This window comes from Camponotus floridanus, unplaced genomic scaffold (genome assembly GCF_003227725.1).
Source record: "Camponotus floridanus strain SB8 unplaced genomic scaffold, Cflo_v7.5 scaffold8, whole genome shotgun sequence".
Taxonomy (NCBI): domain Eukaryota; kingdom Metazoa; phylum Arthropoda; class Insecta; order Hymenoptera; family Formicidae; genus Camponotus; species Camponotus floridanus.
Window position 1 is genome coordinate 2,593,882 of NW_020229849.1, and position 14,520 is coordinate 2,608,401.

The 14,520-nt window shown below is 37.7% G+C and overlaps 1 protein-coding gene across 3 annotated transcripts in view; it reads left to right on the forward strand.

Moving 5' to 3' along the window:
- The window catches only part of LOC105249607 (protein neuralized), a 61,316-nt gene that overhangs the window by 20,723 nt on the left and 26,073 nt on the right, over nt 1-14,520 (forward strand). The window contains exon 1 of one of the 3 annotated variants that reach the window (XM_025414254.1): nt 12,735-13,517. The exons of the other annotated variants lie outside the window; for them this stretch is intronic. Coding sequence (XP_025270039.1) covers nt 13,220-13,517 — 298 coding nt within the window. The 5' untranslated portion in view covers nt 12,735-13,219. Of the gene's footprint in view, nt 1-12,734; nt 13,518-14,520 lie in introns of those variants that run through there. 3 annotated transcript variants of the gene reach the window in all.

Genomic DNA, 14,520 nt, shown 5'->3' on the forward strand with positions numbered 1-14,520 from the left:
CCTGCTTGCTCAGTGGCTTGTAAACAGAGCTTGCAATGAGATCGCTACCTATATCAGATGGACGATAACTGGATAGCATAAACGTTCCCGTTCCAGCGTTAATCGTGTTCTTTTTCACCTGTCGGATTCTTCCCCGGACTCAATTCCCATTAAGGTATGGACGATTGCTTGTTTTCGGCACGAATTCTCGAATCGCAGGGAAAAAGAAAGCGACGGGCATCTCGTTATAAGATATCACCAGAGGATAGTTGTAATTCATGAATAAACATGATGAAATTATCGATATAAATAAATAATCTTATTGTATCATCCGTGAAACATTTCTTGGATAATTTGAAATTAATGCATAATTAAAAAATATTTTTGAAATTCATCTAATTTTTTTTCATAAACAAGCTACACAGAGAAAAATGTATACTGCATTCAAGTAAATATTATTTATTTTAAGTATATCATAAGTTTGTATATCCGCAAATATATCATAGGATTACCACAAGCATTAAATTTAATTGAATATATTCTGAATTTTATTAAGTGCAGTATTTTAGTCAAGAACATTAAATTAAAACAAAAATTTGGTTTGCTTACAAGAGTTGACGTAAAGCAAGTTTGATTTTTCTTTGATACAACTTGATAATATTCTTGAAGAGAAAATAGATTCTTCCTTTGAGTACATGATAATGAGATTTTCTAACACTTGTGACGAGTATATTTGAAGATTATTATCAAGAATATATTCTTTGTTGAAGAAAACTATTACTTAAAAAAAGAAAAATAAACTGAGTTATCGCTTTTCTTGGCAGTAAAATGATATTTTTCTCTGTGTAGATGCGCTAATCTGAATACGCGTCTTTAAACAGATGTTTCCCCGAAAGACATCGAAGGCATGCAAAAAGGCAGGCTTATCTGCGCGATGATCAGCATCGAGCATGCAATTAATTCGCGAAGGAATCTCCTCGTTTTTTCCTTTTTGTTACGTACAAGGAAACTCATGCGGGGGAATTCTGTCAATGGAATCGTGGCCGGTGCAAGGTGCGTCGCAGTCATCGCGGTCCTCCCGCTCTTCCCACCTTCTCGTCCTCGTCCTCGTCGTCGTCTCATGTGCGTGCTGCTCGTAAGATGTATGTACGCGACGCACACGCCCGAGGTTCGACGGCCAAGTACTATTGGACGACGGGCACGCGTACGCACCTGCCACGCATCCTTTTTCACGTAGGCCTTTGTCGAGCCGCGCCGAAGGAGCTCGCAAGAAAGTTCTCCCGCGCCACGCAAAATAGCCGAGAGGGATTAAAAGAGTGGTAGAAACGCGATCCATTGCGAGTAAGAGTTTATTCATAATTGAGGAAGCAGTGGACGTTTGAGAAAATGCGCGGCGCGGAACCGAGAAAAGAGCACTTTAATTAGAAAGTTTATGTGTGAAAGCTTATATTGTATGGTCAGTGAGCACGAGGGAATAAGATATAATAACTGTAATAATGTTAATTTCTTTTGTAATAATGACTTTGCGGTAATAACGTTAATTTGTGATAATGATAATTTGTTGCGCGGTAGTAAAAAGTTACTCGCAATGATTATAAACATTATCTACGTATGAATAAAGAAAATAGCACTAGAGAGTTTTATTTTATTTTGATGGAGAAAGAGTCCGAAAATCCAGCTGGAGTAGCTTTACAGGTGATGTCTTTTTACCTGTTTCGGTGATTTAAAGTCGTGGACAGATATTGCGTCGTACCTCGACCAAATATATGTGTTCTAGCTTTGCAGGTACAAGAAAAGCCGCCGTTTAAAAGGATACGTTCCGCATCGTCGTGTCTTACGAAACCCAATATCGAGAAATCTATTTAATATGTTTTCACGTATCGACGTTCACCACGTGCGCATAATTTCAATATTTCGTAATCCTAGATATCGATATTCTCCGGGAACTCGAGTATTTTATTTTGAACGAATTATAATATGATGGATCGCGAAAAAAACATGAGAGATATTTTGCCTTTCGATTTTGCTTCGCTTCCAAATTATTTCACGCAGCGATGTAATTTTTCACGCACGTGTCGAGGTTTCTGAAGATCATTTTTGAATAGTAACCCGATGAATGCAACTATCTGCATTCGTCTTCCTTGCGTTTTCGGCAAAGACGCCGATCTTGTCCTTTCGCATCACGCCCTGTGATTTTCGATAGACGTGAAGTCCATACAAAAGATTTTTCGGCTATACGAAGCGATTTAAAAAGCCATTATCGAACGGGCATGTTGGTCCACCAGCGACTGCCGAGTTTTTTCGTCGTTTTATAGCAATGACAAAAGCCGACCAGCTGCGAGAAAAGGAAATCGACGCTAGAAAGGCGCATCTGATATCTCGAGAGTTGTATAAAATTCGGTTGTTTTTTTAATTAGGCGAAGAACTGTCCTATAATTTCCAAATAATCATCGATTAAAATTACAAATTATAGAACAGAGTGAGGTAAAATCAAACTCTCTCGCACAAAGATCGATTCTGAGCTTCGAGAGATTTTTTTACAAGCACCTGTTCTTCGTCCCGGCATTTTTTCAAGGTGGGAAGTCCGTCTTCATCTTTTAAGATCTCGAACATCTGCTTTGCGTAACTACGCCGGGACGCACGTAGTGAATGAACTACACCTTCTGGGATCGTACAAAAAAATTATTTCCGAAAAAGAAGTCGGAATTCTAATCCATTTCCTGCGTCTTAACAATCTAAGGAAGATTCGCTCGGGAGATCGAGCGAAGATCTATGAAAAATCAAGTTGTTTTTCCCTTTTTCAACAGGTTTTCCTCGCTCAAGTTAAAAATAAATAAATAAATATACAATCTCGAAAAAAATGTCGCTCGTCTCTTGATCGCTAAATTTTATCGATGGCGAAGAACAGAAACTTAAACTTTCTTCGTTATTCGCGGCGCGCGAGCCAGGTGCATTGGATCGGTCGCTCAACAACAACGAAGCTACATATGCCGTTCACTTGTGGCGTAACTATTGCGAGGCACGCACGTGCTCGCTTTTCCGTGCGGTTATTGGAATGTTACATTTTGTTAGCAGACGTTATACCGATGATCACGCGATCCGCGCTCCAACTTCCTGGCGAACGGCACGACCATGTTACTCTTTTCGACGACATTTCCTGGATGTCGTGCGGCCTGAATGAATTGGTTCAAACTTCGTCATCTGAATTATTCGCGAGAAACGATACAAAGCTCAAGCTTCCAGAATTTTTATCGCTACCCCCGTTTCCTTCAAGCATCCCGATACCAACAGTATTTTTGCCAAGTAAATAATGTTAAGAATTTAAGATTCTTTTATTAGGAGAGTTGTTATTGAAATGTAAAATCTCTTTATAAATGCGGAAAATTTTAGGAGAGAATTCTTTGTCGACAATTAAGGGGGTTTTTCATATAAACATTAAAAAGTTCTAATAAAAAATTGAATAAGGGTTGCTAGTTTCATCCCCTTATAACAGGGGACCTTACAGAAGGTTGAAAAAAATATTAATAAATAACCTTTTTACTAGAAAATATCCTAACTTCATTTCTTGAATTTGTTCCAAGTTTGAGAAAAAAATAAGAACCTCATTTTTGGAGAAGTGTCCCTTCACAAGGAGGGCTGTAGGAATTTATGTTATGAAAAATTCGCCTTAATTTTCGACAAAGAATCATCTAAAATTTTTCGCACTTATTAAGAAACACCCTCTATAAAGAATCATCTTCTAAAGAGCAACATACTTTGTCCGATCCAACTTTTTGACTTCAAACTAACGAAATACAAGAGTACATGATTAAAATACCGACAAGTAGGCGACGAGACAGATCGAGAAACATCATCGCGTCTGCAGATTACTTTTGGCACAGCCTATCCTTTGGTTTGCATAGCGGGCGATAAGCGGTCTATTTGAGCAACGAGATAATGGTCTCCTTTGTCGCTACCAAAAAGCCGATTACGCCGTGATTGTCCCTTAACAGTCGTCCATATCTCTCGCGCAGCTTACTTCCATTTGCGAACGGCTTTTAAACTCGCTCGAACAAACCGCCCTTCTTACACTTTTCTTCTTGTTTCTTGCATCATCTATTTTATCTCTGCGCATTTATTTAGCACCGCCTAATTTATAATATGCTTACGAGTACGGTATATATATTTTTAAATCTTCAATCTCGAGATGATGCCGACCTTATCAGCCCTACAATAGAATTGCCCTTATTTCACGACGCGCTTCTTTATCAAAGTTAATTGCGAATTTTATCAGCTGATAAAGTCGCGACCCGCATGAAGGAGAGAAAGGCCTCTTTCCTCGTGTATCGTGACCCTAGTATTACATAGCATCGGAAGTTTCCTGGCATCGGCGGACAGGTGCACTTAGGTATTGTCCGCGGCAACGAGAGACCGGGCATTTCGTCGTCTCGAATGATATGGTGACAGCTGAAGGATCATTACGCGACACACAGAAAGGATAACGCCCGTATGCAGCTGCCGGCACATGTGTTTAATTGTGTGTACCGCGAATAAAATAAAGCTTTCTACAGTTGATCGCATTTTGCAGAGATATCTGTCTTTTTTTGGCAAAAATCAGTATTTCTTAATCTGCTAAGGGAAACGATTAAAATTAATATCGATATCATTTTGTTAAAAGAGTAAACAAATTCAGTATTAAATTAAGATTTATCTTCACTGATTTTAATTGAGATAATTATTTTGATGTAATTATATTAGTCTTCTCTCTCAAATAAATCGAAAGAATTGATGATGTAAATAAGATGTATATACAAGTTACTTTACAAGGCGATTATTCTGACTTTTCTAGCAACATTCTCAATGATATGAAGCGACGTACTTTCTTTATAATATCACGTACACGTGCACTACACCGATAAATTGAGCGATAATAGGATGATTGTGGTCATGAATGGGGTCAACTTGGTTTAGAGATTCATGTCCTCAGTGCCGTGCCTTTAAAAGCACAGCGTGTCAAAGCATATATTGTGCTTCAATATCTGTAATATTGTCGTGTATGTACGTGTCATAAAAACGAAGAGGAAGAGAAAGAGTCGCTTCAAAATATATATATTTAACATACATAATTTCTCTTTACCGCATATTTAATTTTTCAACATCGTGCAATAATTACGTCTCTCGTTTTACAAATTATAATATCAATTTCTAAAATTAGTATCTTATTCCTTAAAAAGCGAGAAAATCACGTCTGCCTTCTTTCATTATTTTAAAGGTTGAATGAAAGCTGACTCTTGGCTTCGTTTCTTTCGTAGGGACACTCATGAATTATGAATGGAACCGAAAAAATTGTGTGTAATACCCCAAATTTATTGTATTCAAACGGGCTGTTTTTTAAACGTGTTGTGAGTTCGATGCGAGAGTCAATTCCGCCTAAGAGTTGCCAAGCGTATCTCCGCTTCCTCGCTCAAAGCAACGGAGACTCCAGACCTTCTTGCCGGTCGTCCTGTTTCATTATTTGACACCACGCTCGCATTAAGCTGAAAGAAATTGCGAGCTTCAGAATCTTGTTACGTCAAATTCATTCGCATAATATTCGATATATTGGTTCCCAAAATTCGCCACAACTGTCATCTTTAATGTCTTATGTCGAGGCAACTTCAAATAATGATACACAACAGTGAGAGAATTTACCGCAATCAAGGGGACCGTCGCGAGAGAGACATTCGCGTTAGAAAAAAATCTGGTTGCGTTAATTAGAATTTCTGGTAGATTCAACCAGGATGTCTGTTGGAAAATGGACGAACCAGAATTCTTGTAGGAATTACCAGATGAATCTGATTAATTTCTTCCTGTTAAATTTACCAAATTTTCTGGTTAATAATACTCACCAGCACCAAGTCGTCTAAAATTTTTTAATCTCAAAAGTCTAATCTCTAAAGTCTATTTAATATTCTGAATTCCAACACGATTATTGCATAAATTCAATCCAGATTATTGAATAAATTATTTTAAATTCAGTTTGTTAGAAATTAAACTGATAAACAGTGCATTGAGAAAAAAATCTGGTTGCATTAATTAGAATTCTGGTAGATTCAACCAGGATGTCTGTTGGAAAATGGACGAACCAGAATTCTTGTAGGAATTACCAGATGAATTTGATTAATTTCTTCCTGTTAAATTTATCAAATTTTCTGGTTAATAATACTAAACTGCCAGCACCAAGTCGCCTAAATTTTTTTTCATCTAATCTTAATAGTCTGTTTAATATTTTGAATTCCAACATGATTATTGCATAAATTCAATCCAGATTATTGAATAAATTATTTTAAATTCAGTTTGTTAGAAATTAAACTGATAAACAGTGATGCAAGAAGAGGATGCAGTTCAACACACACTATCAGAGAGCTAGCGTCCTTTTTCTGGCACTACTGCTCGTAAGAGAAAAAAATATACTTTGGATTTAACGTTAATACTAGTTCTTTATATACATTTTATGGCAAATATTGAATACGAGTTAAGTTAAGAATGGCAAGCAAAGAAATTAATGTAAGAAATTTTATAAATCCAACCAGAAAATACTAACCAAATCCTTATAGTAAAATCTATTAAACGTTCTAGTTATAAAAAATCGAGTCTTATCATGATAACTAATTTTATCTAATCTAATCTTGATAACTAATCTTATCATGATAAGAAATTCTTGTTTGATTTACCCAAAATGCCTTCAATCATATACATCTTGGTACAATTAAACGATTTTTCTCAGGATGAGATTCGTCGATCGAAACATTGCGGTCGCGGAATCAGCTGCGGGGAGGTTAGCAACCGTTGGTGGATCGTCCCTTCTTCGGGGGTGGCGTACACACATATATACATATATATATAGTAATCCGAGCCGACAATACACTTCTGCAATCGCCCCCGCCTCCTATATTTTCACGAGGGCGAAGGGAGAGCGACGCGCGCACGCGCCAGTCTCTCCGACTTCCTGCCATCCGCCTTGCTTCCGCTATTTCACATTATATACATACGGGTCGCCGCGCCGCTGACATCCTCGCCGCTGGGAATCCCTATAAGGAAACGCATCTGCGCTGCGATACGAGCGATTTCGGCGGTGCTTGCGAGGGGCACGCGGTGCGAATGTCGAGACGACGAGGCAGACAGATGCTGGACCGAGCAACCCCTTATTCGGAAAGGAACGAATGCAGAAGGACACTCGGCCCCCTCGCAGGGAGGTGGCCGTCGTTTGATTGTTTTTTTTTGAAAAATGCTATCGGAAAATTGAAGTGAGAAAAAGGGAGGCAAAACTGATTTTTCTTTCGCAAGGGGAATTTTCATGTCGTGTAAAGTATAGGGGACAAATTTCGCGGATATTGTGAATTTATCTTTTATTCTAAATTCAAGGTACCTTTGCAGAAATAAAGTAGCTTTGAGGAAATTATATGGTACGTATTTCTTCGAGCGTTCTCCAAAACGTATCGCCGGTCGGATTTTAAGTTCCGTGAACGTGGCGAGTGAGTTACCGAGGCGTGTCTCCGTTTCCTCGAGGCCTGTGGCCGGATTTGCGAGGCTTTACATTTTTTACCCGCGAAATCGTAGAGGGTAAACGCGAGTTACATCAATACTCGCTCGAAAAATTTGACGCAAAAGATATTATTTTGTGAGACACGTTAAATCAAACGTATAGAGATGTAAAACAATACTCTCCCATTATTTAACATTAATATAATATTGTGCACATGTTTTTATTTATATCAAGCGCAATACTTATTATATCGACGATATATATATTGACTCGTTGATATAAAACGTGATACAAAAAATAAGATTCTTAAACTGTCCTGTTTCTTTCTCTTTTTTAAATATTCCTTAACTCTATAATATTGTGGATATATTTATTTATATCAAGCACAATACTTATTATATCGATAATAGATATGTTGACTCGTTGATATAAAAAGTGATACAAGAGATAAGATTCTTAAACTGTCTTATTTTCTTCTCTTTTTTTAATATTGCTCAACTCTATAATATTATGGACATATTTATATCAAGCACAATACTTATTAAATCAATAATAGATATGTTGATTCGTTGATATAAAACGTGATACAAAAAATAAGATTCTTAAACTGTCCTGTTTCCTTCTCTTTTTTAAATATTCCTTAACTCTATAATATTGTGAACATATTTATTTATGTCAAGCACCAAACTTATTATCTATCAATAATAGATATGTTGACTCGTTGATATAAAAAGAGATAAAAGAGATAAGATTCTTAAACTGTCTTATTTTCTTCTCTTTTTTAAATATTGTTTAACTCTATAATATTGTGGACATATTTATTTTTATCAAGCACAATATTTATTATATCGATGATAGATATGTTAACTCGTTGATATAAAACGTGATACAAGAGATAAGATTCTTAAACTGTCTTATTTTCTTCTCTTCTTTTAATATTGTTTAACTCTATAATACTGTGGACATATTTAATTTTATCAAGCACAATATTTATTATATCGATAATAGATATGTTGACTCGTTGATGTAAAAAGTGGTACAAAAGACAAGACTCCTAAACTATTCTGTTTTCTTCTCTTTTTTGAATATTGCTTTCAGCGAAACTCCTTTTCGCGTCCTGAAATTCACGCATCTACGCGTGCGCGGTCAACGAGGTGCATTATCATCATCCTACAGCGACGTGCAAATGCACGCGTGCGCGCACGCGTGCATATAAATAATCGCATACGCGGGCCGAGTGCGTGCGCGTGTACTGGTCGTTCACGTGCAAAGAACAATATGCGCGGTTTATGTGCGTGCCCACGTATAGCGGGGATATAATGAGGTACGAGCGGGGAATTAATTGAAGGAGCGTCGTAAGAAGTTCTTTCGGGCGTCTCGTAATTATTTTCTCCTACTGCGTTATAATTAGGCGGTTAAGCCGTTCGTCGCTTAACCGAATGAGGGATTCGCGTAAATATAAAGCATTTCGCATCTATCACTGCAGGTCATTGCACGTATTAATTAACAAAAAATTTAAATATGTTGTTTTATTTTCATTGAAATATGTTTATTATAATATATTTATATAAATTAATCTTATTTTTGTTGTATTTGAAATATGTAACAAATATTTAAATTTTTATTTATTAATATATTTATTAATATATTTATTAATATATATTATTTAATATATTAATGTATTAAATTTTATTTATATTTATATATTTTTTTAATTCATATTTATATTTTATTCATTTATATTTATATTTTATTTATATTTTATTCATTAATATATATTATTTAATATACATAAAATGTAAATATATTTAAATATATTGCCTTATTTTCATTGTATTATTTAAGTAAAATTGTTTCTCCATACAAAACGAGAGTTTTCGAAGCGCTTTGTACTCCTGGCTTTAAGTCTATTATCGATCACTCGAGTTTGATGAATGAATCCGAGGCGAACAAACAGCGCCCGTTACTACGCGTGTAATCGCAATAGGTACGCCGGTGTCGACGAAAAGGATGTGCGAAAGGAAGCCGCAGCCACGGTGCCGTGGGCATATTTCCCATCTTACGAAAGAGAAAGAGAGAGAATCTGAGCCTCTCTCTCTCTCTCTCTTTCTCTTTTTATCTCCTTTTCCTTTTCCTACTCCCGCGCAAATATAATACCATGCGGATGCACGACTGAATAAAATGTCTGCATGACACGCACACGCGCGGTGCGTGGAAACCGCGCGGCGTGACAAACCTCTTTTCGTCGAGGTAATCGTACTCGCGTAGGTGCGTAGGTCTGTTTGATTTGACTCTTGCGTGCCCGCCTATTTACTCTAGACGCTAGATACGCGCCGAGCACGTATTTTACGTCCGGCACAAAGTATCGGGACCATGGATTTGCACTTTACGTCCCGCACAGAGAAAAATATCATTCTACTGCCAAGAAAAGCGATTACTCAGTTTATTTTTCTTTTTTTAAGTTATAGTTTTCTTCAACAAAGAATATATTCTTGATAATAGTCTTCAAATATACTCATCACAAGTGTTAGAAAATCTCATTATAATGTACTCAAAGGAAGAATTTATTTTCTCTTCAAGAATATTGTAAAAGTTGTATCAAAGAAAAATCAAACTTGCTTTACGTCAACTCTTGTAGTAAGCAAACCAAATTTTTGTTTTAATTTAATATTCTTGACTAAAATACTGCACTTACTAAAATTCAGAATATATTCAATTAAATTTAATGCTTGTGGTAAACCTATGATATATTTGCGGATATACAAACTTATGATATACTTAAAATAAATAATATTTACTTGAATACGGTATACATCTTTCTCTGTGCGTGGTGTTCGACGTTTCTCCTCGTTATCCGCTAAAACAATGAGCGATGTTGATAGAACGACATTATTGCGCGTTACTATCGAGACTATTATTCCACGTAGGTAATTTTCCTTCTCTCTCTTTCTTTCGCTCAATTATATTTTTACACGACTACTTTACGAGCGAGCGTAAAATTAGTCGGATTATGATAATTTTTTCCAGGAAATTAACGATGTAAGGAAAACAAAAAGTGGCAGTAGTTCTTTCTCGAGATCTGTTATAACGGCTACTGCGCTCGTACCTTGCAAGGGTGCATAATATATCGAGTGCACCTTGCGTTGATATCGCAACCTGTTGGTTCCATGCGAAATTCGAGTTACCGATGATGGGGTCGCGCAGAATACGAGTCACTTAACGGCACAAAGCGAAATGGGGCGAGAAATATAAACGAGGCCATCGATACGAAGGGTTACACTTTTCCTATTTATAGAAAAATTATTAATTTATAGAAAAAAAATAAGTGTCAAATCAAAACTTATATACTTAAACTAACGCGTTCATTGTTTCGTATATACGCAACAATTTATAATCTTCTTAGAAGAATTTAGTAATTTTAAATTTCAACAATATTATAGTCTTATTTTAATATTGTAATTGTCATCCCAAGAATATATAATTATTTGATTCTACTTTAAGAAAATTATAATCTTTGATTTAAAAATGTTATTTTCTATCCAACATTGTTTCTTTTCCATTCAAGACAATTAAATCTTAAATTATAAGAATATATTTTTCTCGATTGAACTATATAAAATGGTTTCATTCAAGTAAGCAATTATTCAAGTAATTATATTTTTCTTTAATTAACGCAATAATCTCATTTCAAGGTTTCCATGTTAAAAATAAATATATTTTCAAAACAAGAATGTCCTTTTTCTCTGTGTATTTAGCAGCATCATAATTATTCCTCCCCCGGTTCTCTCTTCTTATCAGGTTCAACAATTTAAATTAATTTTACATTGTGGCATTAATGTTCTTGTCGTGCATACTCATCAGGGACGCAGGAAATAAAAACTATCGGAATTCTCGCGAGTATCCACTCATTCTTGTATCGATCGTCGAGACTTCGATTTCACCTCGTCACAGATCCAATTCCCTCTGGCCATAATGACATTTCTTTTCGCGTAAGTCGATTCGGTGTCTCCTTCGAATTGAATTTCGTCCTCCAGGAGGAAATACAATTCGAAGGAGACACCGAATCGAGTGGTGATCCTCTCTAAGGATCTTCTGCTCTTTCCCTATAACATCATTAATTTGGTCGCTGTTAAAAAATATTTTCTTCAATGTTGTATCAATATAAATCACTTCTGTCATCTCTGAAAGAGCCCGCATGAAAATGAAGCAAAACGTCAGGCATAATTTTGAACGTATTTAAAGTTTGAAGCGGATTGTTTGAAATATATGGGTACCTGTATAAAATTTCTTCGCCACGAATATCGTTTTTCTCTTTTTGTTGTTATTATATAATTTGTAGCTTGCTGTACGATCTTGGTCTGTACCGTCATGGGATGAGAGACACATCTCGAGTCTCATGGAAATACGATCTTTCTATGGATATGCTCCGAGTCGCGAACCGGCTGCCAAATGGCAGCCACGATGATTATAATGAGCTTCATTCACATTTGCTACTACTATAATTATTTTTATAAATAAATATCTAAAGATAATTTATACAAAAACTAAATATTTTTTTAAAGGATATTCTAAGATAAATAAAAATAATTGTAAAAACATTAGGAAAGTTAATCTAAAATAGCGCAGCTTCAACATTTCAAGTTTCTGATTAGACGACGATTGCCAGACAATTGGCTGGATCTTTGGCTTATTAATTTCGACTGATGGAACAGAATTGGGTAAAATTACGAATTACTTTTATAAATAGATATCTAAAGATAATTTATACAAAAAGTAAATATATTTTTAAAGGATATTCTAAGACAAATAAAAATAATTGTAAAAACATTAGGAAAAGTTAATCTAAAATAGCGCAGCTTCAACATTTCAAGTTTCTGATTAGACGACGATTGCCAGACAATTGGCTGGATCTTATTAACTTGGACCGATAGAAGAGAATTGGGTAAAATTACGAGGAGGAGAATCGTGCGAACCGATCCTGAAGGTCGAGAAATTAACGGGGAGAAGTTCAAGTTTCCCTCATCCAATCGACGATAACTTTGTATATATCTAACCCCAGGCGGCGATGTATCCCGTGCTGTGGCCTCGCGCGTCGGGGTGGCCGGGTGCATCGCGGCCAGGTAAGGGGCAGCTGTCCACCAGGTGCCAGTCACCCCTCCATGTGTTTCCACCACCTTGAAACCGGTGGGGATCGGCGCGGTATCATTGGACGCCGGCTCGCGCGCGTTGCGGCAATACTCTCGCGCTCCGCGACAGAAAACAGTCAGTCGTCCCAGGGCGCTCGACGGGAGACGCGCAGGCGATTCGCGATTCACGCGTCACTCGTCGCCGTGACACGCGGTCTCTCTTCTGACTTGTCGGATTGAAGGTTGATACATGGTGACCCGGCCAACCGTCAGACGTTATCTCGCCGAGTAAAACGAGTCGGGATTCGAGAAGGGAATATCGAGTCGCGTTTCATTTTCCTCTCGGAAGCTCCTCGCGCTCCGAAGTCTCGCGTAGCTTTTCACGATAGTCGAGCACAGTGGTGTGAAGGAAACGGAAGGAATAATTTCGTCTTCGCTTGGATCAGTGTCCGAAAGTGCGATCGTCAGTGAGTCACGTCCGTCGTACTTAAAACTCCATCGTCCTTCCGCGTATCTCTCTCTCTCTTTCTCTTTCCGTCTGTCCGTCTCTCTGTACACCTCGCCGCGGGTTTTCGCGCCTGACTCTTTCGGGAGCAGCACGACCACATTTATGGGGGTGTCCGGAGAGTGCGTGATCAAGGGCAGCAAAAGCAGCCACCCCTGTCTCTGCTGCAGCCACGTCGGCAGTTCCGGCGCGAGCGTGCAACAGCAGCAGCAACCCAGCAGCGAGCCGTATCACCATCATCATCATCAGCACCACCATCATCACCATCACCATCATCATCACGGCAAGCACGCACCAGGGAGCGCGTCGCCGCAGCACAACAACAGCGGCGACAACAACATCCTGGCACCTTTGCGCAGCAAGATGAAAGTGCTCAAGAAGCTCAAGCGCAAGATGGGTCTAGGTGAGCCACACCTCCGTCTCTTCCTCATTGTCTCTGACGTTTTCCGGTCATCGCACGACTGACCATGCGATTACCGATCGATCGAATGATGCTCCGAGTCTCATCCGATTTTGTTGTCGGCCAATGACATTCGGGAAGATCTCCTCCGACGCTGATAAAATAGAAAATGTATCGTGCTAGTTGCACTTATTTTCTGTCCATTTATAAACTTCAATTTTTAGAATTTAATTGACTGAAAATATTGACCTGCCTCGAATACGGAATATTAACTAATGCACCGATGTAATGGATCACCCTGTATATCGCGCGAACTCTTGCCAAAGTGATCTGCATTGAAATCGATGTTGTAAAATTGAATCCATCGCTCCGATGAATATTGCGGATAGACTGGAGCGACGAACTCTCATCATCGAGGAACGAATGCCTAAACTTTGGAACGACGATACAACGAGCGAGAAACAATTTTGGCTTTTATTTCTCGCGGTCCATCGGCGGTTTATCGCACCTCAAGTCCGATAATTGTTGACGACGCATCGACTATCCTTAACTTTTCGTTATATTTCGAGAAAAAGGCGAACTATCAGTTTTCCATTATTATGCAAAAAGATACTTGTAGAGCGACGAGTAGCTTTTAATAGAATTTTTTTCCATCGTTTTTCCTCAATACTCGTTGTTTAGATTAAATTAATCTTGTATCGATAAACTTCGGGATTTCTATCAAAAATAATTACAAGTCTCATGTTGGGTGAAAATTTTATCTCGATCGAAAGAATGAAATATTTTCCGATGCAAAAAATTATTGACATCGCAAATATCGCTAACTTTCAGAGAGATAATCATAAATCCATAATCTGCGATCGATGCACAAGGCTGATGTAATGCGGCAGAAATGGATTGAAAAGCTCTGGCCGCACAAAAGGGGGCGTCATTTCCTTCCGATTGTCCCGATTTCAGAGTCGTATTATCGCGCTCATTTCCATTGCCATTTGGTAAAAGCTCATTT